The 26,248-nt window shown below is 40.8% G+C and overlaps 1 protein-coding gene across 13 annotated transcripts in view; it reads right to left on the bottom strand.

The window, feature by feature from the left end:
* Positions 1-26,248, bottom strand: part of LOC102180829 (CAAX prenyl protease 2) — a 90,670-nt gene that overhangs the window by 6,485 nt on the left and 57,937 nt on the right. For 6 of the 13 annotated variants that reach the window (XR_001917487.1, XM_018043123.1, XM_018043124.1 and 3 more), the window contains 7 exons: positions 25,498-25,693; positions 22,634-22,784; positions 17,904-18,050; positions 13,039-13,160; positions 11,270-11,380; positions 9,405-9,503; positions 695-773 (listed from right to left, as the gene is read on the bottom strand). Coding sequence is in view for 12 of the 13 variants with exons in the window: in XM_018043123.1 (XP_017898612.1) it covers positions 695-773; positions 9,405-9,503; positions 11,270-11,380; positions 13,039-13,160; positions 17,904-18,050; positions 22,634-22,784; positions 25,498-25,693 (905 nt within the window). In the remaining variant the exon portion in view is untranslated. Of the gene's footprint in view, positions 1-694; positions 774-9,404; positions 9,504-11,269; positions 11,381-13,038; positions 13,161-13,559; positions 13,801-17,903; positions 18,051-22,633; positions 22,785-25,497; positions 25,694-26,248 lie in introns of those variants that run through there. The other 7 variants (XM_018043131.1, XM_018043127.1, XM_018043129.1 and 4 more) reach the window with 5 other exon arrangements.

Here is a 26,248-nt window from a genome sequence, read left to right as displayed (position 1 = left end):
GAGTTCTGGCTCTGTCATTTACGAGCTGTGCGAACTCAGGTAGGTTTACTGACATCTCTGGGCCTCAGTTTCCTCATCTGTAAAACGAGGATAATACTAGTACCATAGTATCGTTTTGAGAATTAAGAGCATTACTATATAAAATACTTTTGGAATTCAGACTAGTGCCTGGCTTTTGCACCATACAGGTTCAGGCACCAGTGGCGATGATTCTTTTCATGTGCACACCTGCTGCTGCAGGCCCTGAAGGTGGTTCAAGTGTTGGAGGGAGGGGGTAAAGACAGTAGAATCGCTGCTGCGTCACACACTCTCACCTCCCCTATAACGTTCATGGAGGTTGAGGGGGTGTCTGCACGCAGGAACAGATTCCATAGCCCTATACAGAGCAGTAACCCAACCAGGGAGAGCCACAGTGTCAATACGAATGACTGGGAAAAGACACAAAAGAACTGACTGAACTGAGGGCCTCACCCCATCGTGTGCAGCTATCTGTAACTATACAAACAGAAATTTCTAGACCTATTGTACCAGCTTTTGGTACAATAGCCACTGCCCCAGAACACCCTACTTGTGGGAGCCAGCCAGATCCTGGAAGGACACTGCTGTTGGTGTAAGGTGCAGTCTGAAATTCTGAAGTCATGGTTTTTACTTCCCAGCTTTGATCCGGGGCTCCCCTGAAAAGCTGAAATCCTACCTGCAAGGAGCTCCAGGCTGCCGTTCTCATGTGCCTTGTCCGTGTTCTGCTCTGCCTCATTTCTCTCTGGGAGCAGCTGCTTAAAAAATGAGAAGTCCTAGGTGAGTTCTGCAGAAGCACAAACAAGCCCCAGTGAGGCCACATGCCTGGTGGCTTTGTGGACCCTCCGCGGCTTTCCTCCCTCACCTGGACCCTCTCTGCCTCCTGGCTCATGAGCCCCCTCCCCAGCTCCCACCCTCAAGGCTTCCTTCTTCCTTCCGAGCTCTTGCAGCTGACTCCAGGCAGTTCCTTCCTCTCTGAGGTCCAGTCGCTCATCTACTATCTGCTCTGCTCCTTGGGCTCTGAGGTAGGCACTGCACGCCCCTTTCATCATTTTACGTATTTATGTCCATTTTCTACATCTTAAATTCCTTGAAGAGTAAGGAAATGGCACCTCACTCCAGTATTCTTGCCTGGAAAATCCCATGGACGGAGGAGCCTGGTAGGCTACAGTCCATGGGGTCGCAAAGAGTCGGACACAACTGAGCGACTTCACTTTCATCATGTCTGTATCTCTTTTAAAGCTAGCATAGTGCCTTGCACAGGGTAAGTGCTAAACAAATGACTGACTGAGGTCAAACATGGGAAGCCACAGGGCACATTTTAGAGTCTTGTATATCCTGCAATCCAGGAGACCTGGGCTCGATTCCTGGGTTGGGAAGATTCCCTGGAGAAGGAACTGGCAACCCACACCAGTATTCTTCCCTAGAGAATCCCCATGGACAGAGGAGGCTGACAGGCTACAGTCCACAGGGTCGCAAGAGTCGGACACGACACCACCACCACCACCACCACCACCATAGCCTTTCAGAGCCCTGCTGTTTGGTTCAATTTGGACAGAGAAACAAAGGTCAGAACCCAATCCTCTGAGCTATTTGTTTTTCAATACAAGTATATAAAAACAGGTATCCTCTGCATCAAAATTAAAAACTTTTGTGCTTCAAGGGACACTTCAAGGGTAGTGAAAAGTCAGCACACAAGAGTGGAAAAAAATATTTGAAGATCGTATCTGATAAAGGACTTGTATCCAGAATAAAGAACTCGTAGTTCAACTGTAAAATAACAACCTAATTTAAAAATGGGTTTGACACAATTTGAATAGACATTTCTCCAGAGAGGTAAATGGCCAATAAGCACATGAAAAGATGCTCAACATCATTGTTCTTTAGGGATATGCAGATCAAAGCCACTATGAGGTACTACTTCATACCCAGTGTGATGGTAGTAGTGGTAATAATAGATAATAACTGTTAAGGATGGAGAAAAGTTGGAACCATTATACAGTGCTGGTGGGAAAGTAAAGTAATGCAGCCAGTTTGGAAAACAGTTTTGAGTTATCATGAAAAAGTGAAAAAAGTGTTAGTCGTTCAGTCATGTCTTGACTCTTTGCAACTGCATGAACTGTGGCCTGCCAGGCTCCATGATCCATGGAATTATCCAGGAAAGAATACTGGAGTGGGTAGCCATTTCCTTCTCCAGGGGATCTTCCCGAGCCAGGGATCAAACCCACGTCTCCTGCACTGCAGGCAGATTCTTTATTGTCTGAGCCACCAGATTATATCATATGACCCAGCAATTCTCTTCCTAGCTATCTGCCAAACAATTATAAACGTATGTCTACACACAAAAAATGTTTACAGCAGCATTAGTCATAATAGCCAAAAAGTGGAAATAACATGTCCATCAGCTGATGAATGGATTTTAAAATGTGGTATGGACTATTACTAAAATGAGCAATGGACTATTACTGAACTGTAAAAAGGAATGAAGTACTATTATCTGTTATAACATGGATGATGAGCCTTGAAAACATTACACTAAGTGAAAAAAGCCAGACACAAAAATCCACTCATTGTACAATCCTATTTGTACGAAATACCCAGTATAGGCAAACCCATTGAGAGAAAAGTAAATTAGTGGTTGCCAGGGGACAGGAGATAGGAGAACTGAGGCTGACTGCAAATTAGGTAGTTTTTTTTTTTGGTATGATGGAGATGTGGAATTTAGTGGTGATGGTTGGAAAACACAGTGAATATACTTAAAACCACTGAACCACTGAATTTGTATAAATGGTAAATTTTATAGTATGTGAACTATAATTCAATAAAAATGCATTCCATCATATGTTGTTTACTAAAGCAAGTTTGATTTTTAAGTAATTATACTCCAAGGAACATAGAAGAGTTAAAGATGCCCTTAAAGCTGTGAAAAAAGAAATAGTATTAGGAAAATTTCCAAACATTTTTTTCCTTCTTTGAAAGAAAGCTTATTCTACTTCACTCCAGCCTAGAAAATCTCATGTAATAGACAACCTTTACCTTATCTTGAAACTGGTCACACCAAAGAAATATCTAAATTCAGATATAAACCTCAGAGTTCCAGGGGGATCTTGCAAACCCCCCATTCATCATCAGTTCCCCAGGTGAGGCAGCCCTCTCCACAGGGTAGACCTCCTTGAATTTAACACTCTATCAGACATTATTCTGATCTACCACCAGGAAATGATACCTTTCCTTAGAAAGTTCTTCCTGCTACTGCTCCTACTTATTCTGGATTTAAGTTTTTAGTCCCCACACTCAAATGTGACAGTTAGCCCAAGATTACTATCTTGTCTCATGGCCCACTGTCCTCTGTTACAACACTGAGGCTTAAAATCTCCACTCCTGGAGTGACCTTTCCACAAATATCTTCTATAAAACTCTAAATATTCTTTCTTCCATTTCTCTATAAACTATACAATAGCTGTAGATGGTTTTATTCTATATTACTCAAGAGGTCAGCTATTCTACTTCGCCTGCTTAGAAGTGGAAACTGAGGGACTGGTCCAGAGGTAAAAGAATTGGACCTAGCATCATTGTTCTTGTAGTTTTTAGCTATAGCCACTAGGTGCCACTCGTGTGCCAGTAACAAGCTATCACTAAATGGCCATTATCAGAGGGAGCTCGTAATGATCTTGAGTAAAGAAGTATGGATTCTACTTGATGCCTTTGGTCACTGTTCATCTTCCCAGGCTTGTGATCCAGTCCTATATGGTAAAAATGTTACTAGGCTTCAGATCTAGGAGCCCTCATTATAAATCCTAGACTTGCCCTTTACTGACTGTGTGATTCTGGGCAAATTAGAAAAGTTGTGTAACCAGTTTCTTCATCTATAAAATGGGAAAACTACAACCTACCTCATAGGATTTTTGTGGAGACTAAAGTGGAAATCTTGGCACAGATTAGGGATTCAATAAATGATTCCTCCTTCCAAGACCTATCACTACTGTGTAAGACTAGCCATCTGCCAAGTTTATTGGGCTATAAATGGCCCTGAGGCTATGAGCCATCACTACAGCAACACAAAGGGGCAAAGGAGGTCAGATCATCTCCTTTTCAGATCTCGCTGGGTTATCAGAGAGGCCCAAGCAAGAGGACTTCCCAGGCTGGAACACTTTTAGATCCTGCCCATTTCCCAGGCGCCGTGATAATGCTACATGCCTTACCCTCGACCTATTCCTAGAAACTTGAAGCTGTGGATGGCTGTAGTGAATTGAGCAGTGGCTCCCCCAAAGATATGTTCAGGTCTTGACCACCAGTACTTGTGAATGTGACTTTATTTGGGAAAAGGGTCTTTGACATAATTAAGGATCTCAACACAAGATCATTGTGGATTTACAGAGGGCCCCAAGTCCAATGACAGGTGTCCTTATCAGAGAAAAGCAGAGGGATATTTGAGAGACAAAGAGGAACAGCCGTATGGAGTTGTGTGACCACAAGTCAAGGAACAGCTGGGGCCACCAGGGCTGGAAGGGGTAAGGAAGGATTCTCCCCTTGCTTGAGCCAGTGGAGGGAGCGTGGTCCTGCCAACACCTTATTTCAGACTTCTGGACTCCAGAACTGACAGATAATAAATTCCTTTTGTTTTTAAGTTCCCAGATTTATGGTAATTTGTTACAATATCCATGGGAAACTGATATAATGGGTAATAGCCTTTATTTGCTCAAGTTGTGGGCAGCAGTTTCCCAAGTTGCAGGGAAAGCAGAAAGATTATTTGCAGTGAGCCAGCTGATGCTTTCCCAGGAAGGTGCTTCCTAGCCGGGATGCACAGTGTGGTGAAGGCGGCACTTAAAGGGGCCTCCCTGTTACAAAGCAGAGGAGGACGGGCAAATCCATGAAACACTGTAATTTTTTTACAGCAGCTTTACTGAGATATAACTTGCATACAAATAATAAATTGCATCTTTATAAAATACAATTTGATAAGTTCTGGCATATGTATTAATACATCAGAAACATCACTATATCAAGATAATGAGCATATCCATCACCCTGAAAAGTTTCTTCTGCCCTTCATAACTCCTCACTCCAACTCCTATACCTCCCATCTGTAAACCACCACTGGTCTGTAACTATACAGTAACTGGCATTTTATAGAATTGTATATAAATTCAGTGAAGCACCATGTACTCTTGTATTTTCAGGTTTTCTCATTCAGCATGGCTGTTTAGAGATTCATCCAACCTATTGTGTATCACAGGTTCATTCCTTTCATTGCTGAGTAGTATTCCATTGAATGGATATGCCACAGTTTGTATATTCATTTACCTGCTGACACTGGGTTGTTCCCAGTTTGGGGATTACAGATATGGTAGATGTGCCATGAACACTGGTGCAGACATTTCTGTGTGGGCATATGCTTTCATTTCTCTTGGGTAAACACCTAGAAGTAGAATGGCTAGGTTGTGTGGTAAGTGTTTATATACCTTTTTAAGAAACTGCCAAACTGTCCTTCAAAGTGGTGGTATCATTTTTCATTCCTACAGTTAGGCTATAACAGTTCCAGTTCCTGTTCCTGCACATCCTTGCCAGCACCTGGTATGGTTAGTCTTCTTATTCTAAGTACATGTGAAATGTTACTTGATTGTGGATTTCATTTGTACATCCCTAATGACTAATAACGTTGAGCATATTTCTGTATGTTTATTTGCTGTTGTATATCTTCTTTTGTAAAATGTGTGTTCAAATATTTTGCCAATTAAACAAATTGGGTTGTTTATTTTCTTACCAGTGAGCTTTGAGAGTTTTAAAATAATCTGAAGATGATGGTAAAATTTTTAACTAAAAATTCAACTTCTTTAATAGTATAAAGCTACCAGGTATAGAAGCTATTTCCTCTTGCGTGAACTTTGGTAATTTATGTCTCTCAAGGAAATTTCCATTTAATCTAAATTGTCAAATTTAGTGCAATATTCATAATATTCCCTGATAATTCTTTTAATATTTGATGCCACTTCTCTAATTTCTGATATTAGTGGTAATTTGTGTCTTCTCTCATTGATCATCTTTCTCAATGAATCACCTTTATGTTTCATTGATTTTTTTCTCTATTGTTTTTCTGTTTTACTGACTTCCACTCTAATCTTTATTATTTCATATTTCTCTTTATGTTTAATTTGCTCTTCTTACTCTAGTTGAAGTTGGAAGCTTCACTGTATGTCATTGTTTTTTATTTGTTTTTAAGGACACTTTTTTTTTTTCATATTTGATTTTTGGGACACTTGTTAGATAAAGAATCCTAGGTTGACAGGTTATTTTTTTTCAGTATTATAACTCCATTTTCTTCTAGCTTATACAGCTTATGATGAGAAACTTGCTGTAAACCTTATCTTTGTAACAAAAGAAGGGTTTTGGTGTTTTGTTCTTGTTGGGGTTTTTCTGGTCTCTGTTTTTAAGATTTTATTTCTACCACCACTGGTTTTAACCAATTTAATTATGATGTACCTTGGTGTGGTTTTCCTTGTTTCTTGGGCTGGTTTAAGATTCTTGGATCTGTATAATTTATACATTCCATCGAATTTGGAAACATTTCTGCCATTATTTCTTCAAACACGTTTTCTGCCTATGCTGCTTCTTCAGATTCTCTAACTATACATGGCTTAGGCTTTTCAAAGTTATCCTACACCTCACAGAGGCTTAATGCTCTATTATGCTTATTTTAACCCCTGTGTTCAGTTTCAGTTTCTACTGCCTTATGTTTTTCCCTAAGCAATGTGCCACTGATGCTAGTGGTGGAGTCAGTATAATTTTCACCTTGGAGACATTTGCTTTCACCTTAGAATTTGTTTGGGGCCTTTTTTATACCATTCATATCTCTAACTAATATGTCCAACCTTTTATCTAGCTTCCTGAACATATGGAATACAATTATAAGAATAACTGGTTTTTTACTAATTTTATCTTGCATGTCAGTTCTGGATCAGTTTTGACTGATCAATCAGCTGAGTTTTCTCTTCATTGTGGGCTGTATTTTCCAGCTTCATAGCATGCTTGTGAATTTTTTTATTAGATTCAAGGCGGTATGAACATTATCTTGGTGGGTGCTGTATATTTTTGTATTCTTATATTCTTTCTTTGAAAATATATTCAGTTGGCTGCGTGGGGTCTGCGTGGCGGGACGTGGGGTCTTCCTGTGGCACGTGGGCTCTCTCAGCGGTTGTGGCGCGTGGGCTCCGGAGCACATGGGCCTCAGCAGTGGTGGCGCTTGTGCTCTCTAGTGTGACACAAGCTCTGGAGCACACGTGGGCTTGACAGCTGCACCAGGGGGTTATTTGCTCTGTGGCATGAGGGTTCTGAGCTCCCTGACCAGGGATTGAACCCATGTCCCCTACATGACTAGGCAGATTCTTAACCACTGGACCATCAGGGAAGTCCCCCTTATAAATATTTTTGAACTTTTCTCTGAAATGCCACTGAATTAGTTGGAAATCACTTGATCCTTTTAGGTCTTGCTTCTGCTTTTGAGCTTTGTTAAGCAGAACCAAGGAGTGTTTATTGTAGATGTAATTTCTTTCCATTTCTGAGGCAAGACTATTGGCATTTTCAGTTTAGTTCAGTTCAGCTGCTCAGTCATGTCCGATTCTTTGCGACCCCATGAATTGCAGCACACTAGGCCTCCCTGTCCATCACCATTTCCTGGAGTTCACTCAGACTCACGTCCATCGAGTCCATGATGCCATCCAGCCATCTCATCCTCAGTCGTTCCCTTCTCCTCCTGCCCCCAATCCCTCCCAGCATCAGAGTCTTTTCCAATGAGTCAACTCTTCGCATGAGGTGGCCAAAGTACTGGAGTTTCAGCTTTAGCATCATTCCTTCCAAAGAAATCCCAGGGTTGATCTTCAGAATGGACTGGTTGGATCTCCTGGCAGTCCAAGGGACTCTCAAGAGTCTTGCTTCAGTTGTGTCCAACTCTTTGTGACCCATGGATTGTAGCCTGCTAGGCTCCTCTGTCCATAGGATTTCCCAGACAAGAATACTGGAGTGGGTTGCCACGCCCTTCTCCAGGGGACCTTCCCGTCCAGCAATCTCCTGGGAGAGAACCCACATCTTCTGTGTCTCCTGCACTGCAGGAGTTTTCTTTACCACTGAGCCACCAGGGAAGCCCACTATCTTACCTGGTGCTCCATAAATTATAAGACTTTCCTCTCTGGTTCACGGGAATAAGCACTATTCCTAGCCCTGTGTAAGCTTTGCTTATTGTTCCCTTTCATCCTTCTGAGTGCTTCTTTACCTGGACAGTTTTTTCACATGAATGAACTGATCAGTATTCAACTGAATACTAAAGACAGGAACCTCAGTGAGCTCTCTCTTCTCTGCTACTCTGCCCTGAAAACTTGAGCTGCATTGGCATCCCTGGATTCCCAGCTTCATATACTCAATTCAGGGAGACCACTGGGCTCTGCCTGGATTCCCTCTCCCTGTTCCACGGCCTCTGTACTTTCTCTAGGTGGTGTGTGAGGGCAATCATAAAGCTCAATTCATTTGCTTTCCGTCTCTCAAGAATGACTATCCCATCCATTTTCTGAGGTCCAATGTCTTCAGAACCATTGTTTCATATGTTTTACTTTTCGTTATTGTCCAGATTTTTGGTTGTTTCAGGTAAGAGGGTAAATCTGGTCCCTGTTACTCTATCTTGGCCAAACGCCACAGCATAATAATTTCCCCCTTAATCTCTTTTATTTACTCATCTTATACTTCAATTCCAAAAAAGTCAATACTGCTGATTATTGCCAAGAAAGTCAGAAAAGTATGCTTCAGCTTGAACACTATTACTACCTACGCCGAGAATCAGGAAACATATAAAATATCCCAAATATGATTTCTCTTCACTCATTAGAGGAGCCGGTAACTATCTGACCCCCATGAGGGCAGAGACGCCAACTAATATAATTCTATATCTCTGGTATCCAAAAAGGTGAACAGATAAAAGTATGTTTTTTATTTGGCAAAACTAAACATAAGAATTCCATCATATCATCATCATCGTAAAGGTAGCTATGTGCTAGCAGTTCACATAATTCTCTTATTCAGACCCTACAGCAGTCATTCTGGGTATGCATCCTTTTCATTTTACTGCTACAGAAGCTGAGAGTTGGAATAAATAGCTTCTATAATAATACCATGCAACTAGGCAGTGGCAGAAATGGAATTCAAGTGACATTGCTAATCATGCTCTTAACCTCTATGTAATATTACGTTCTATGAAGTTTTTCTAAACCACAGGCTACCCTGCTGAACGGCTACCCTCAGACTGTGCAGTCTAAAGCAGTATACCTAACCCCTGTGTATTCAGGTTTCTCATACATCAATATGGGAGATTTTCACCAAAGTACTGGTTATTACTTTACACTTACCTGCTTCACCTCATGTGAGCAGTGGTAAAGAAATCGGTGCTGGGTGACCTCCTGAAATGATTTATGCAGCTTGGTCCCAAATTCCTGTGTGTCAGCTGCCTAAAAAGGGCCAGAGATAGAACATGCTGAGTTCCAGGACTGGCAACCAAAGGGTGAGTACCTACAGGAAGTTTATATGGGGAGAGGATGAGACAGATAGAAAGGCAAACCAATGACATCCTTCATGTTGTATTAGAAGTTTCCCTAGTTCCAATGGACACAGGGTAAGCAGAAGGAAGGTCGGGGATACTTGACATGAGACAGGCAGTTATGGGTCCTATATATCTTCCAGATTCTGTTACCTAAGTGAGATCGATCACACAAGGTCTTTGTTCTTCTATCTCTATAGGAGATTATATATCCCAGAGAGCCATCTGTCTGTGAAGAGGTTACATAAACTGTTTTCCTCTAAAACAAGTTCCAAGAGAGCAAAGGTGTCTACTGAACAACTAAGGCTGTTATAGGAACTTCTTCCCCCCAGATAAATCTTTCAGGGAGGAAAGAACAGTAATATAGTTTGCATCTATAAGGAATGGGTAACAGCCTCAACTTTAGTATAGAATTGTAGGCTATTAGAGTTAAAGGGGACCTGAGTAGTCTCCTAATACAACACACTGTTACAGATGAGAAAACTAAAATTCAAACAGGAGAGGTGACCTACCTAAGATCTCACAGCCAGTTAGTATGAAAGTCAGGGCTAACTTTAGGATCGCCAGTATAGTGTCCTTCTCAATACCTTGTGCTACCCACATGACCCAGAAAGGTGAAGCTGTGAGAAGACGCACTAGATTATTAAGGTGTTATACATTTTGACCCATTAACTCCATTTACAGAATTTTTTTCTAGGAAATGATTCAAAAGAAGCAAGATATCACATACAGGTATTAACTGAACTATTTATTGGCAGAAAGAATGTAAACAGCTTAAATATCTGTCAGTAGGGGAATGGTTTATTAAATTATATTAAACCAACACAGTGGAATATTGGTTAACCCGTATTTTAAGACTGTTGAAACAAGGGAAAAGGTCAAATTATATATTAATATAGAATACTTTGGCTATAATTATATAATATATATGAGATAAATATGCAAAAATTAAGTGATGAAGTTTATTAATTATTTACAATTTTGTGTATATTACACTATTTCCTCAAGAGAAAAGTACACCAAATGAAGCAACTGACATGGAATGAATGTGTTACCCCACTGATACCAGCTGGTCAACACACATTGGAAGGGGGGAAGGGAGGGAAGAAACCAACATTTATTAAAGGATCTACCATGTGTTACACATTCACATTTAGCCCTCAACTTCATAATGGCCCTGTGACATACTACTATTTTTTCTAATTTGTAGATGAACCACAGAAAAGCTCAGTACAGGCCTAAGTCCACATAGCTAATAAGTAAATGAGTCAAGATCTGAACTCAGGCCTCTGATTCCAGACCTTATTACACTATTCCAAACTGCCAAACATATGTATGCTTATGGCTGCTCAGTTATTTCCAGTGTAGTCTGTCACCACGATGTAATAGAACACTCTTCAGTAAGAAACTGGGACTCGTGACCTAATCCTAGCTCTGCTTGTAACTATCTGTATGACCTAAAGGAAACAGAAATCCTAAATAACTTGTTTTCTCATTTATAAAATAGTACATACATCACTGTCTATCCAATGAACACATCATAAAACACTTACTTAGGTAGAATCATAGTAGGATCAAATTAAATAATGTTTCTAAGAGCACTGCACGTATTACTAAGAAAGGTAGCAGAATGTCATTATAACGCCACACCTTTAAGCATCTCCAATCCTTACCAACCTGAAGCGTCTGAAGGCAGGTCTTTCGGAAGCTGCTGTTTGTGCTTCCAGTCATAATACTCATGATGGAATCCACAGCCACTGACAGTGAGGCTTGTAGTTTCTGATGAGCCTAGGGAACAAAACAAGGCAGAGGGAGACCATATAGTTTATAACAATCCCAAACTGCTGGTTCAGCGAATCCTAAAGGGACCAAATATCTGAGTCAGAGCAGGATTTCAACAATGCTTCCCCTTCCACCAACAATACTTACTGAGATCGTGACATATAAAGGACACTTAAGGAATTTAAATACATTAAAAATGTTATCTCCTTTCACAGAGGTGACTTACTGACAGATACATTCAGAAAAGACAAGCAGTAAGACACTGGGCAATGAAGCAGATATACTTACCATTAAAAACAAAACGCTTCAAGCTTTACTCTTTTAGTGTGGTTGTTTTCTGCTTGAAAAGGAGGCCATATTAAGTAATAAATGTGTTACCAAAAGTATACAAGATGGAGGAATTCAGAAAGCCAGATATGAAGACAAAGTGCTGCTATAAAGGATTAGCAAATGGAGGGAGAATTTAAGATGCACTGAAACAGTAGCTCTAGAAGCATGTGTGAGAAGGGGAAATACATAGATAAGACAGAGGTGCATTGATAGAAACTTCTATGTATAGAATAGATAAATAAAGAGGTCCTACTATATAATCTAGAGAACTATATTTAATATCCTGTGATAAACAATAATAGAATAGAATTTTCTTTAAAAAAGCATGTATATGTATGTATAACTGAATCATTCTGCTGTACAGCAGTAATTAATACAACCTTATAAATTAACTATACTTCAATTAAAAAACTTCAGGCTAAGTGCATGTGCTATCAATTTGTCTAAAACTTATGGTCAGAATAATAAAGCACTTTGGTGTGTGAAAGAGAGAAGGCATTAATGGCACTATAAATTAATATGCAAAGATAGTTCAATGTGTAGAACTACCTAGAATAAATATTCTGGGGCTTCCCTGGTAGTTCAGACAGTAATGCAGGAGACTTGGGTTCAGTCCCTGAGTTGGGAGGATCCCCTGGAGAAGGAAATGGCAACTCACTCCAGTATTCGTGCCTGGAGAATTCCATGGACAGAGGAGCCTGGCAGGCAATAGTCCTAGGGGTCACAAAGAGTTACACATGACTGAGTGACTTTCACTTCACTATGGTGAGAATAATAAAGCACTTCAGTGTGTGAGAGAAAGAAGACATTAATGGCACTGTAAGTTAATATACAAAGATAGTTCAATGTGTAAATCTCCCTAGAATTAATATAGAGTCCTGAGTTCAGTGTGTACTGTTCCTCTTTTATAAATGTTTTCTATCCCCTGGTATATAGGAGTGGTGAAAACCAACTGATGGGCAAGCAGAACCAAGCCCATTCTGCTTGTGAAAAAACACAATGACAGTCAGTCACATGTTCCAAAAAGAAAATAAAACTTGCTCTCAAAAAAAAAAAAAAAAAAAAAGGTTTGTTATCAGTCATTTTCCCCGTCTATTATTTTGCCCCTCTTTACTCAAACTCACCTACAAGGAGGTAAGACTAAGCAAGTGGTTACAGTGATCCATCTAAGCTAAAGCCTGAGTTCCAAGGCTAGAGGCAGTTTATAAGATCCACCCAGGTGATGAAAGAGAAGAGGAAGAAGCATTAAGGGAGGAAGGGCTCTCAGCCCCCACCTGCCAGATACCCTGTCTTTCTCTGAGAGAGAGGAGGGGAAAGGGAGCTGTGAATCTTACCTTGACAGCCTGGCGATGCTGCTCCAAGGCCCAGGCCACAGCAGCCTGGATGCACCCTTGCACCACGCTGTGGCTCTCCCTGAGGATGGCCCGGAGATGAGCTGAGAGCAAAGTGTGGACTCCTGAGGAGAGGGAGAATGTTGGTAACCTTGAGTGAGAATGACCACTTCAAGACTGCTGTTTATGTGCTCTGAGTCAGGGCTGAGGATGGGAAAGAGGCCTCTTGACAGAAGAGGCCACTTCCACCCATCCACAAATAATTGCTTTTTTAGACAAAAAAACACCCCACAACTTACAAACCTACCCAGTTTCCACTTACAAAGGACAGAAAGCTCACTAAAAGTGCAGAATATTATGTTTGAAGAATCAGATGAAGGATCCTTTTTAATTCACATCAGAAACAGAAATATACACAACATACTCTAAACAGTGATACCACTGACTCCAAAAGGAAAGGAAACGCCTCCTGGAGAGTATGTCTAACTCTATTTAGAGTGTCACTGCTGGTGAGCACGACTTACTGTCAGGGTATCAAAGATGCCTCAGAACTGCTGGTATAGTCTTTTTACTTATTTATTTTTATCTGTTTGGAGCTGCACTGGGTCATCACTGACGCGCTGGTTTTTCTCTAGTTGTGGTGCGTGGGGGCTACTCTTCGGTGCAGTGCACCGGCTCTAGGCACAGGCTTCAGCGGTTGCAGCACGTGGGCTCAGCAGTTGTGGCTCCCAGCTCCTTGGCACAGGCTCAGTAGTCGTGGTGCACGGGCTCAGCAGCGCCACAGCAAGTGGGATCCTCCCCAACCAGGGATCAAACCTGTGTCCCCTGCCTTGGCAGGCAGATTTTTAACCACTGGACCACCAGGAAAGTTCTGGTATAGTCTTTTCAAATGGGGGATTATCTCTGATAAAGTAACCACAGGCACCACTGCTCAGCATCCTTCAGAAAAGCTAACACGTGAGATTGATGGGAAAACACATCATTAAACAATACGTTAGCAATGATGATCCTAATACAACCAATAGAGGAAGACAAATTTACTTTTCAGGGTACCTGGAGAAAATGCTTCTTAATCTTTCTTTTTTGGTGCTTTTCTACTCTCTGGATGGTCTGTTCAAAGGTAAGGCTGGCATGCTTTTCTCAGGGCTGTATTTAAAATGGAAGTCAGAAGAGACATTTTCTACCACAAGGCACCATGATGCTTTCCTGGAGGGGAAAGTAATATGTGCTCTGCTCAAAAGGGGTCTGGAACTGGAGTCAACATAGATTCCATGGTCGATTCTACTACCAACTAATAGTGACCACGTCACTTCAAACATTTCTCATTTTATTGCAGAAAGTGGCTTTTACCACTTGCTATCATGGGTATTCTGTGCAGATAAACTGGGATAATACATACGAAGTGTTTTGGGATGTACACTGCAATACTCAGAAAATATCACTATTGCTATGACAATATCATTTGGATTACTATTTTCTATAGTTTGGTCCTAAGAATAGCCTTAAGAAATCAGTTAGACCTCCTTTGAAAGCAGTCATTTAATTGAAAAGCTATAGTTTCATTCCTAAAACTGCTTATACCACCAGATGCCTTTAAAACTGTGGCAAAATAAGGAGTTAATCATAGAAAAGTTACCATGACAAGGTAGGCAGAAGGCCAATTCAGTGATTTTTTTTTAAGACACATGGAAACAGACTGTAGTTCTGCACAATCTGTTTCCTAAAAGGAGCTCTGGAGAAAGCTTTCAAGGATATGAAAAAGAAGAGGGGAAAAAGAAAAAATCACTACATAATCTATAAAATTACTACATGTGTCTATATCTACCTACCCTTATAGTGCATCTTCTTCAAAAGCTAGTCCTAAACTCTCAGGAAATTTTATTTCCTGTCTAAGGAAATTTTATTTATTTTTAAAAATTTATTTATCTTTTGCTGCACCTCACGGCATGCAGAACTTCCCTGACCAGGGACTGAACCCCAACCTGCTGCAGTGGAAGCACAGAATCTGAACCACTGGACCACCAGGGAAGCCCCAGAAATTTTAAGATAATAACTCTCTGCTTACTGATGCAGTGATGAATTTCAATTTAACCTAATACTTAGTACAACTACATGAAATGCCGCAGGCCTTCAAACTAAACAGGTGTGCAAACTAGTACAGTTCTAGAAGAATGATAAGTAACCCTGGTTTCTGAGGAAGTATGTGTAATAGGATTCAGAATGGGGTACCAGACTTTATGTCATCCTAGGGAAGACTGACAGAGAAGGCAATGGCACCCCACTCCAGTACTCCTGCCTGGAGAATCCCATGGACGGAGGAGCCTGGTGGGCTGCAGTCCATGGGGTCGCTGAGGGTTGGACACGACTGAGTGACTTCACTTTCACTTTTCACTTTCATGCATTGGAGAAGGAAATGGCACCCCACTCCAGTACTCCTGCCTGGAGAATCCCAGGGACAGGGGAGCCTGGTGGGCTGCCGTCTATGGGGTCACACAGAGTCGGACATGACTGAAGTGACTTAGCAGAAGCAGCAGGGAAGACTGAACACAGCAGACCTAAAAAAAAAAAAAAAGCCTAAAAATACTAGATCTTACACCTGAAGAGGGTCTTTAGACTTGGAAGGGCTTTGATAGCTTCTCATCCAACAATCTCATGTTAAATATATGAAAAGGAAGGATCAGATAATTCATGTGACTTGCTTCCCAAAAGTCATTAAGGAATTTGATAGCAGAACTAAAAATTAACCCCAGATCTCTTGATTGTATCCTGAAGTCCTTTCCACCATACTAAGCTGCTTCTTTTAAGAGCCTCTGTCCAGGTAAGCAGAAGCAGCTAACAAACAGCCCTAGGCATTTTCACGTTTGACCTCCTAGTTGGAAGCCTCACAGATTGTCTCTCTTCTACGTTCCCATTCCAGCATCTTAATGAATGGAACAGTGGGGCACCAGGGAACACCAGCTCTTCAAAGAGCTGCAAGCCAGAGCCCAGGAAAGCAGTGCTTCTCTCCTAAAGAATATCACATGGTGGGGAAAAGTAGGAGAGGCATGGAAGCTTGGCAGCAGGAAGAATCCCACAAGTTCAACAAATAATTGGCACAGTCGATGTCAGCTCTTTTGATCTGAGGTTGTAAGCTGTCTCATTTCTCTTATGACTCAGTGGGAACAGGGCCACACCAAACAGCACTGGAATGCCTAGAGAGTAAAGTCTCAAGAAAAAACATTGGCCCACAAAGGAAGAATAACACAGAAACACGTCAGGAGCCCCAAAAGGGAGGTTTGTGAACATTTCCCCAGACATTTAGAAGTTCCACTTCTTGGTACTTCCTTCAGAGTTTCAGAGGGCACTGAGAAACACTTAAATTTATGTCTCAGACTTTATTGGATTAAAATGCATAAGCCACTCTTATTTGCTCAGTCACTAAGTCATGTCCGACTTTGCAACCCCATGGACTACAGCATGCCAGGTTTCTGTCCTTCACTATCTCCCAGAGTTTGCTCAAACTCATGTCCACTGAGTTACTGATGCCATCCAATCATCTCACACTCTGTCGTCCCCTTCGCCTCCTGCCCTCAATCTTTCCCAGCATCAGGGTCTTTTCCAATGAGCTGGCTCTTCACATCAGGTGGCCAAAGTATTGGAGCTTCAGCTTCAGCATCAGTCGTTCCAATGAGTATTCAGGGTTGATTTCCTTTAGGATTGACTGGTTTGATTTCCTTGCAGCCCAAGGGACTCTCAAGAGCCTTCTCCAGCATCACAATTCAAAAGCATCAACTCTTACATTCAGTGGTTTTCAAATTGTACCATGTTTAGGAATCACCTGAGAATTTTGTTAAAAAAGCATATTCCTGAGCCATACAGATATTTACATTAGCAAAACTGAGTAAATCCTTGCCCAGGAAGCTGTACATTTTCAAATACTCCAGGTGATTCTGATGATGCACGTGTTTCATGCAGCACAAAACAGGATGTAAATCACAGCTTTAACAGAGAGAACCTTCTGATAGCAGGTTATTACCTATCTGTTAGATAAATGCCAAAGGCAACTGTATGCCTGAACAAGGACTCTTTGTCCTGTTCCAGAAGTTGATGTGGCAATCCCACAAAGCCATTCATACCAATGCACTCCCATACCTCCTTGTGTTGAATTTGAGATGTTGCATTAATGCCAAGTAAGACTGATAGCTTTTCTTGATTGTACTTGGAAAAGCAGGAGGATGGTGAATAGTACTCCAACCTGAGAAGCTTTAAAAACATACTGATACCTGAGGCCCACTTCAGTCCAAGGAAATCCAATCTCTAGGGATGAGGTGTGGGCATGTTTTAGAAGCTCCTCAGGTAATACATTGTGCAGCTGAGATTGAGAACTACCCATCTAAGGTAATATACTCTGTAGGGACCAACAGGAAGTGTCTGCTGATTTCTGGTCAACCAAATCTGGGACTGTCACCATCTAAGTGACGCTTCAAGATGTAGATCTTCCTCACAGAGCATATCATTTATTTAAGCAAGGTTTGCACTGAGATGTGTTATTCTACAGAAGCACATCTATTCAGATTTATGCTTCATGTAAAGTCTCCTTTCTTTTAAAAATATTTTTTAAATTTATTTGGCTGCACCAGGTCTTAGCTGCAGCACATGGGATCTTTGATCTTTGCTGTGGGATCTTTAGTCATAGCATGTGAACTCTTAATTGACACATGTGGGATCTAGTTCCCCAACCAGGGATTGAAACTCGGTGATTTCACTGGAGAGTTTAGGAGCATCGAGTCTTAGCCACCGGACCACCAGGGAAGTCCCCAAGTCTCTTTCCTTTATTCTCTTAACATTTAAGCACATCCAAGCTGGCAGCCCCATTCTTCTATACCTACCCCAAAGCTCCATTTTCTGGCCTGGAAATCCTCTGTGGAAATCCACAAAGAGAAAAAGCAGCACAGTTTGTCCCTGGGGGCCCATATTGTGAGACTGATCTCCCTCACCGGATTCCACCTGATAACTCACATCTGGAAGCACCGAACCTAGAGGATGAGATATTATAGAATATCCTAAGATAGGTAAAGCCCTCAAAAAGCTAAGTGAATAAACAATCTATGCTTCAAGAGGGACCTGAGATAGATCTAAATTTGAACACTCCCTTCTCCTCCTCAATCTGTTTCTCTACCCACATGATGGAAGCAAATAATAGTGACTCACAGGAAGAACATCAAAATAACAACTGGGTGTGTAAAATGCAACTCAAACAGCATTCCTTAGAATTTACTGAGAAGCATTATACAATAAAATTCATTCATTCCTCAAGTTACTTTCTAAGGTAGGTATCAGCAGTAAGAGGCTAGTAAGATGTGGGTATTACTAGTAAAAGAGTAACGGTCACAATAAGAGCTAACTTGTATTGAATGCTGACTACATGCCATGTACCACATGAAACTGAACTATCTCAACATTTAGATTTCACCACACAATGGTATGGGACCTAGTCTTAGGTTCTTTTATGGACAAGAAAAGAAGCACAGATAGGTTAAATACATTGCCCGATATGAGATAGTAGGTGATGGAACTGTTTAGATTAATCCCAAAATCTGTGCTCTTAACCACAATGCTTTGTTCATAGTGATGCTTTCTATGGCCCACTTGACTTCACTTTCAGGATGTCTGGCTCTAGATGAGTGATCACACCATCGTGATTATTCAGGTCCTGAAGATCTTTTTTGTACAGTTCTGTGTATTCTTGCCACCTCTTCTTAATATCTTCTGCTCCTGTTAGGTCCATACCATTACTGTCCTTTATCGAGCCCATCTTTGCATGAAATGTTCCCTTGGTATCTCTAATTTTCTTGAAGAGATCCCTAGTCATTCCCATTCTGTTGTTTTCCTCTATTTCATTGCATTGATCGCTGAAGAAGGCTTTCTTATCTCTTCTTGCTATTCTTTGGAACTCTGCATTTAGATGCCTATATCTTTCCTTTTCTCCTTTTGTTTTTCGCCTCTCTTCTTTCCACAGCTATTTGTAAGGCCTCCCCAGACAGCCATTTTGCTTTTTTGCATTTCTTTTCCATGGGGATGGTCTTGATCCCTGTCTCCTGTACAATGTCACAAACCTCATTCCATAGTTCATCAGGCACTCTATCGATCAGATCTAGGCCCTTAAATCTATTTCTCACTTCCACTGTATAATCATAAGGGATTTGATTTAGGTCATACCTGAATGGTCTAGCGGTTTTCCCTACTTTCTTCAAGTTAAGTCTGAATTTGGTAATAAGGAGTTCATGATCTAAGCCACAGTCAGCTCCCGGTCTTGTTTGTTGACTGTATAGAGCTTCTCCATCTTTGGCTGCAAAGAATACAATCAGTCTGATTTCGGTGTTGACCATCTGGTGATGTCCATGTGTAGAGTCTTCTCTCGTGTTGTTGGAAGAGAGTGTTTGCTATGACCAGTGCATTTTCTTGGCAAAACTCTATTAGTCTTTGCCCTGCTTCATTCCACATTCCAAGGCCAAATTTGCCTTGTGTTTCTTGACTTCCTACTTTTGTATTCCAGTCCTCTATAATGAAAAGGACATCTTTTTTGGGTGTTAGTTCTAAAAGGTCTTGTAGGTCTTCACAGAACTGTTCAACTTCAGCTTCTTCAGCATTACTGGTTGGGGCATAGACTTGGATTACTGTGATATTGAATGGTTTGCCTTGGAAACAAACATCTTTCAAATCCTGAAAGATGATGCTGTGAAAGTGCTGCACTCAATATGCCAGCAAATATGGAAAACTCAGCAGTGGCCACAGGACTGGAAAAGGTCAGTTTTCTTTCCAATCCCAAAGAAAGGCAATGCCAAAGAATGCTCAAACTACCACACAATTGTACTCATCTCACATGCTAGTAAAGTAATGCTCAAAATTCTCCAAGGCAGGCTTCAGCAATACGTGAACTGTGAACTTCCTGATGTTCAAGCTGGATTTAGAAAAGGCAGAGGAACCAGAGATCAAATTGCCAACATCCACTGGATCATGGAAAAAGCAAGAGAGTTCCAGAAAAACATCTATTCCTGCTTTACTGACTATGCCAAAGCCTTTGACTGTGTGGATCACAATAAACTGTGGAAAATTCTGAAAGAGATGGGAATACCAGGCCACCTGACCTGCCTCTTGAGAAATCCGTATGCAGGTCAGGAAGCAACAGTTAGAACTGGACATGGAACAACAGACTGGTTCCAAATAGGAAAAGGAGTACATCAAGGCTGTATATCGTCCCCCTGCTTATTTAATTTATATGCAGAGTACATCATGAGAAACGCTGGACTGGAAGAAACACAAGCTGGAATCAAGATTGCCGGGAGAAATATCAATAACCTCAGATATGCAGATGACACCACCCTTATGGCAGAAAGTGAAGAGGAACTAAAAAGCCTCTTGATGAAAGTGAAAGTGGAGAGTGAAAAAGTTGGCTTAAAGCTCAACATTCAGAAAACGAAGATCATGGCATCCGGTCCCATCACTTCATGGCAAATAGATGAGGAAACAGTGGAAACAGTGTCAGACTTTATTTTGGGGGGCTCCAAAATCACTGCAGATGGTGACTGCAGCCATGAAATTAAAAGATGCTTACTCCTTGGAAGGAAAGTTATGACCAACCTAGATAGCATATTCAGAAGCAGAGACATTACTTTGCTGACTAAGGTCCATCTAGTCAAGGTTATGGTTTTTCCAGTGGTCATGTATGGATGTGAGAGTTGGACTGTGAAGAAGGCTGAGCGCCGAAGAATTGATGCTTTTGAACTGTGGTTTTGGAGAAGACTCTTGAGAGTCCCTTGGACTGCAAGGAGATCCAACTGGTCCATTCTGAAGGAGATCAGCCCTGGGATTTCTTTGGAAGAAATGATGCTAAAGCTGAAACTCCAGTACTTTGGCCACCTGTCAATGATGCAAAGAGTTGACTCATTGGAAAAGACTCTGATGCTGGGAGGGATTGGGGGCAGGAGGAGAAGGGGATGACCGAGGATGAGATGTCTGGATGGCATCACTGACTCGATGGATGTGAGTCTGAGTGAACTCGGGGAGTTGGTGATGGACAGGGAGGCCTGGCGTGCTGCGATTCATGGGGTCGCAAAGAGTTGGACACGACTGAGCGACTGAACTGAACTGAACTGAACCACAATGCTATCTGATATTTGTATTCCCATGTAATATGATCCCTACAGTCACTTTCTAGCACCTTAATCTTTCTAAGTACAATCCATGTGGTCCAATTCCGTTTAAACCAAAACATTAATAGACAATATTACATGTCATTCATTCACCTGCCTCACTTTCAGAGGAACATGAATCACCATTCAAGTTACTAAGACCCCCTAACAAGGGTCAAAGCCAGGAAGAGAAAATGGAATTTGGACTCAGATACCAAGACAGCGGGGAAAACCCTTCGCCCCCACTGATGGTGTTATGTAAGTGCTGCCAGAGGTGTGAGTGGCTAGTGACAAAGGCCATCACTGACATTTCTTGGCCAGTTAAACATAATGTCTTCCTCAATGCCTGGGCACCTAATCGTCACCTCCACTGTTAGCTCAGTGTCTGTGGCCTTTCTTAATATAAAAGACAAGAGCCAGCCCACAGTTGTGGCCACAGCCTTATTAAGACCAAACATTCTTTCCTCACGAAACCACTTACCTACAGGAGTCCAAGGATACCTCCTTCCATTCCACCCTCTGGAAAAACTACCTACTCAAGAAAAAAAAGCCTCAGCATGAGGCCTTCTTCCTAGATGAAGATTCTCTCAGAGATACATCCCTGTATCAGGAGGCTTCAATCTTCTCATACCAGTTATAACTCTAGAATACCTCCTCCCTGAATACCTCCTCCCTACTGGTGAACTTCCTCAGGATCCAGTTGAGCAGACTATCTTTTAAATATCAAAGGATTCTGGCTAACAACAGTCAAGTTCAAGAATATAAAGCTCCTAGACATCAGCTTATGGTTGCATATTCCTATCTCTCAGTTTCATTTGTTGGTTGAATTAAGCATCCAATTTTCAGCATAATTCACTCAAAGCCAATGTGGTTAGGCTCTATATGAACAGCACAGTCAGTTTCCCAGGTTTATTACTATATGGTTGATACTTCTGCCTTGCTTCTATGTAGTATTATATTTTTTCTAAGTAATTTTATATGGATTTTTCTCATTTCATTGGGAAATGTTTCTCTCCCACAATAGAGTCAAAGATGTGACTGCAACTTTAATAATCTTTTTAAAACTCCAGGTACAACAGAAACCTTCTGAACAAATCCCTAGAAAGTAAAGGCCCACTGACTACTTCAAAGAGACCAGGAATAGAGGAGGCAGTAGGAATGAGAGGGGAGCCAGCATTAACACATAATACCAAAACAGTTAGGCTCTGGTGGGGCTTTGCCTGTTGACACCTGTATGACTCACTTCACGTGGACTCTCAGACTTAGCCAGACTCTTACCTATACCCTCAACCTAAGCCATCAGATCACTAGGTCCTATTCTTATATATATTTGCTATTTATATTTTCTTGCATTTCTCTAATATTTTACAGAGTTCTTTATTCCTATGCAAACAGAGAGAGAGAAAGAGAGAGAGAAAGAGATTTACCGCTGTCTAAACTGAGATCCAAATTGGGCACCATACTCAAGCGGTATTTCTTCCAGTCAATGAAATAAGAGGCGTCTTTGAAGACAGCAGTAGTTGGCTGCTCTGAATTTGGAAATATCAGAGGCAGACCTGAAGGTCCATACAGAAATATGTATAGTGGCTAAAGAAAACTCCAAAATGTTAGTTTTTTGAGATTATGTATTCATTTGCAAAAAACAAATGCAACAATGACCTGGTTCACACTCTCAGAAATAAACTAGCATGCTAGGCAATTACATATTAAGCCCTTTCCACATTAAGGATAGGTGTGAGTCACCAAAGACTGAACCACTAGAATCTTCAGAAATCTATTCCACATTTAATGAGTGTGAGCTACAAGTATAGTGTTGGGACAATTTGTTTATTTATTGATCCTATTCATTAAATCATAGGTTTGAATGGTATTTTATAACACGGGCTAAACACTGTACTGTACTAAATTCTGGGGATGCAAACATGAATATACAGATTTAATACCTATCTTCAAGTCAGATTTACAGTATGGGAGATGCACATAAAAACCAATAAACTGTAATACTAAGTGATGCATGCTAGATTAAAAACATATACCAAAAAAAAGCATATACCAAAGAATATTTTCCAGTGAGTATGAGTACGTTCAGATTGAGAAGGAAATGCTTCACCTTCTCCAACCTACTCTCTAACCAGGACTAAGAAAGATAGGCCCCTAAAATGGTTTCCTCCCCTTGACTTTCCAGTCCCACCCACACCCTCCCTATAACCCACTGTTTCTCGATCTTGGCACACTGACAGTCTGGGCCAGACACTTCTTTACTGTGGGGCTGTCCTGTGCACTACAGGATGCTAAAGCAGCATCCCTGGCTTCTACCCACTCCCACTAGATGCCAGTATCACCTCTGCCTCCAGTCATAAGGATCAAAATGTCTCCAGACATTGCCAGATGTCCTCTGAGGGCAAAAGTACCCAGTTAAGAACCACTGCGTAAGCTTTTTTAGTCCCCCTGGACCAAAGCTAATAAGCCCAGAATATATATTTTCCTTCATCTTTCTGTTTTAATCCTCTTTTTCATAAGGTAAACAGGAGGCAGTAAGTGTGAAGATTAAAATCCAGGGGGCATGGGGACATTACTGAAAGTCACAACAGAGCAAAGGGAGGCAGTGTCTATAAGTGAAGTCTCCGTCACAAACTCAAGAAGGCGTTAACACATGAGCTGAGGCCAACACATTCGCTGTTTAGAGCCAGGGAGCTTTTAAGTGCTGCAAACTCAGAATAAGAGTGGCGTATCTGAAGAGTCAGGATGTGTGAATGTCTTTTAATTAATTGGGTTGTTTAAACTATTTATATTTAATATGAATTCTTGTTATGGTTGCATTTAAATCTATCATCTTGTTATGTATTTTGTTTGTTCCTTGTATTTTATTTCCTTTTTCTTCTTTTCTATTTTTGGATTCTATTTTGGATTAGGTATTTTTAATAATTCCATTTTTATCCCCCTTTTTGAATTACTAGTTATAACTCTTTGTGGTATTGACTTAGGGATTGCTTTAGGTTTTACAGTATACAACTATACCTTATCCAGTCTGCCTTCAAGGAAAAGAAAATAAAATACAAGGAACAAGCAGAAAACGGGTAAGAAGGAGATAGATTTAAACTCAACCATAACAGTATTCATAGTAAATGTAAATATCACTTAAAGTTCACACACATATAGTGTGAGAATCCTTCAAACAATATACTTGTTTACTCCTGTGTCATATTCTAGCCATAGCATATACTATACCATACTCACTCACCTATGGAAAAAACACTGAGGCTCTATATCTCTAAAAATCTGACCACTTCCAAATTCCAGACCAAAATTTCTATATGGCTATTTTTAAAACATGTTCTGCAGGCAACATAAATGCAACATATGTAAAGCTAAACTAATCTTCTTCACTCCTCAGATCTGCTATTTATAATTTTCATCTTGTTGCCAGCATCATTATTCTGTCAGCCATCCATGGAAATCTTTTCCAACAGATTTACTGAGATTTAATTTACATATCATACAAATCACCCATTTAAAGTGTACAATTAAATTGGTTTCAGTATATTCAAAAAGTTGTGCAACCATCACCACCATCAGTTTTAGGATATTTTTTATCACCCCCAAAAGAATCCTTCCCCATCTATTTTCTGTTTCCATATATCTATATCTCCATATATCTATATCCACCCTGTATCTTCTGCATATAGGGCTATTGACAGCAACTTTAGCTACTTCTTGCCCCTAATCTCTCCCTCGCCAAACAGTGAACTGGTTACCTCGTTTTGTTGATTCCTTCCAGTGATAACTCTCCTTTCCATGCTCATCACACCTTTAATTCATGCACTTAATATCTCTCACCCAGTTCACTTACTTATGTACTTAGCGATTACTGACTTTTCTCTCCCACCCACCCTGTACAAGGCTGCTGGCGAGTCCTAAAACATTAACCGGTTTCCCATTATACACACAATAAAATTCACATTCCTTAGTGTGGCACTCAAGATCCAAAATATTCAACTCCAAACTACTTTTCCAGCCTCACTGCTCCTATTTGCATCATTCACTCCTGCTCCAGTCACACTGGACCATATGAAAACCAGGTGGCACGTGGGTCATATTTTATAGTTTTCAGTTTCTTGAACAAATTTGCAAGCTTAGCTTTCATATTGGGTTTTTGTTTTTATACAAATCATACCAGCTTCTACATACAGAGTTTATATGCTAGCGGCTTTCCTAGGATTAAAATATAAAAATCCATTTTCAAAGACAAGGAATTTGAAAATTTTGATGGACTCTGTCATCAAAAGGATATGGAAATGGAAGAGATCCTGTTCAGCTGGTTGGAAAAGACCTTTGGGCAAGGACACAGAGCCACGGCTGGAGTCAGCGTCAGCTCTCCTAACAAGCCCATTCCCACCACATCATCAGGGATGAAAAGCATTACTGGATGTCCCAGCACAGGATGGATTCTGCTGCAGGGTAATTCAGTTGTGTCAAATTTTGGTGTACTGTCAAAAAAAAAGCAGGTAAGACAAATTTAGCCTTTTTCCTTCTTAAGAAATTATTTTAAAGGGCATTCAAGATTCTTTTTATAACCTCTAGCATATGCATAACCATATAATCCACCACATAAATTTTGCTGGAATAAGTAACTTGTGTCCCACTCAGTGAATCACAGGCAATGGAAAAAGTAGACAAATTGGCATTTCAGGAGTTGCAGCATGGCTCCTGCTTTTGCTCCCGTTAATGGCAGTTTTATATTCTCAAAAGTCTATTTCCTCTACTAAAACTACTCTGTGGTTCTGAGCAGAAGTTTCCAAGATAATTCAAAGACCAGCATGGTGGAGGTGGGGTATGGGTCAGTCAAATGGCCTAAAACTGGCCTAGTGATTCTTAGATGTCTGCTTTTACATATGCTGTGCTTTCCCCTGAAGAAGTCTGAGGTTACTATTTGGTAGGAGTGATGAGAAAAAATTGAAACATCTTCCACTCCTAGAAAGAATCTTGTGAAATCTGGTATTTGTTTACTTTCTGAGAGCTCTTTTATAAACAGAAAAGAAATA

Source organism: Capra hircus, chromosome 29, assembly GCF_001704415.2.
Source record: "Capra hircus breed San Clemente chromosome 29, ASM170441v1, whole genome shotgun sequence".
NCBI classification, from domain to species: domain Eukaryota; kingdom Metazoa; phylum Chordata; class Mammalia; order Artiodactyla; family Bovidae; genus Capra; species Capra hircus.
The sequence above is the reverse complement of the archived record's forward strand: the minus strand, read 5'-3'. Positions and strand labels throughout refer to the sequence as shown.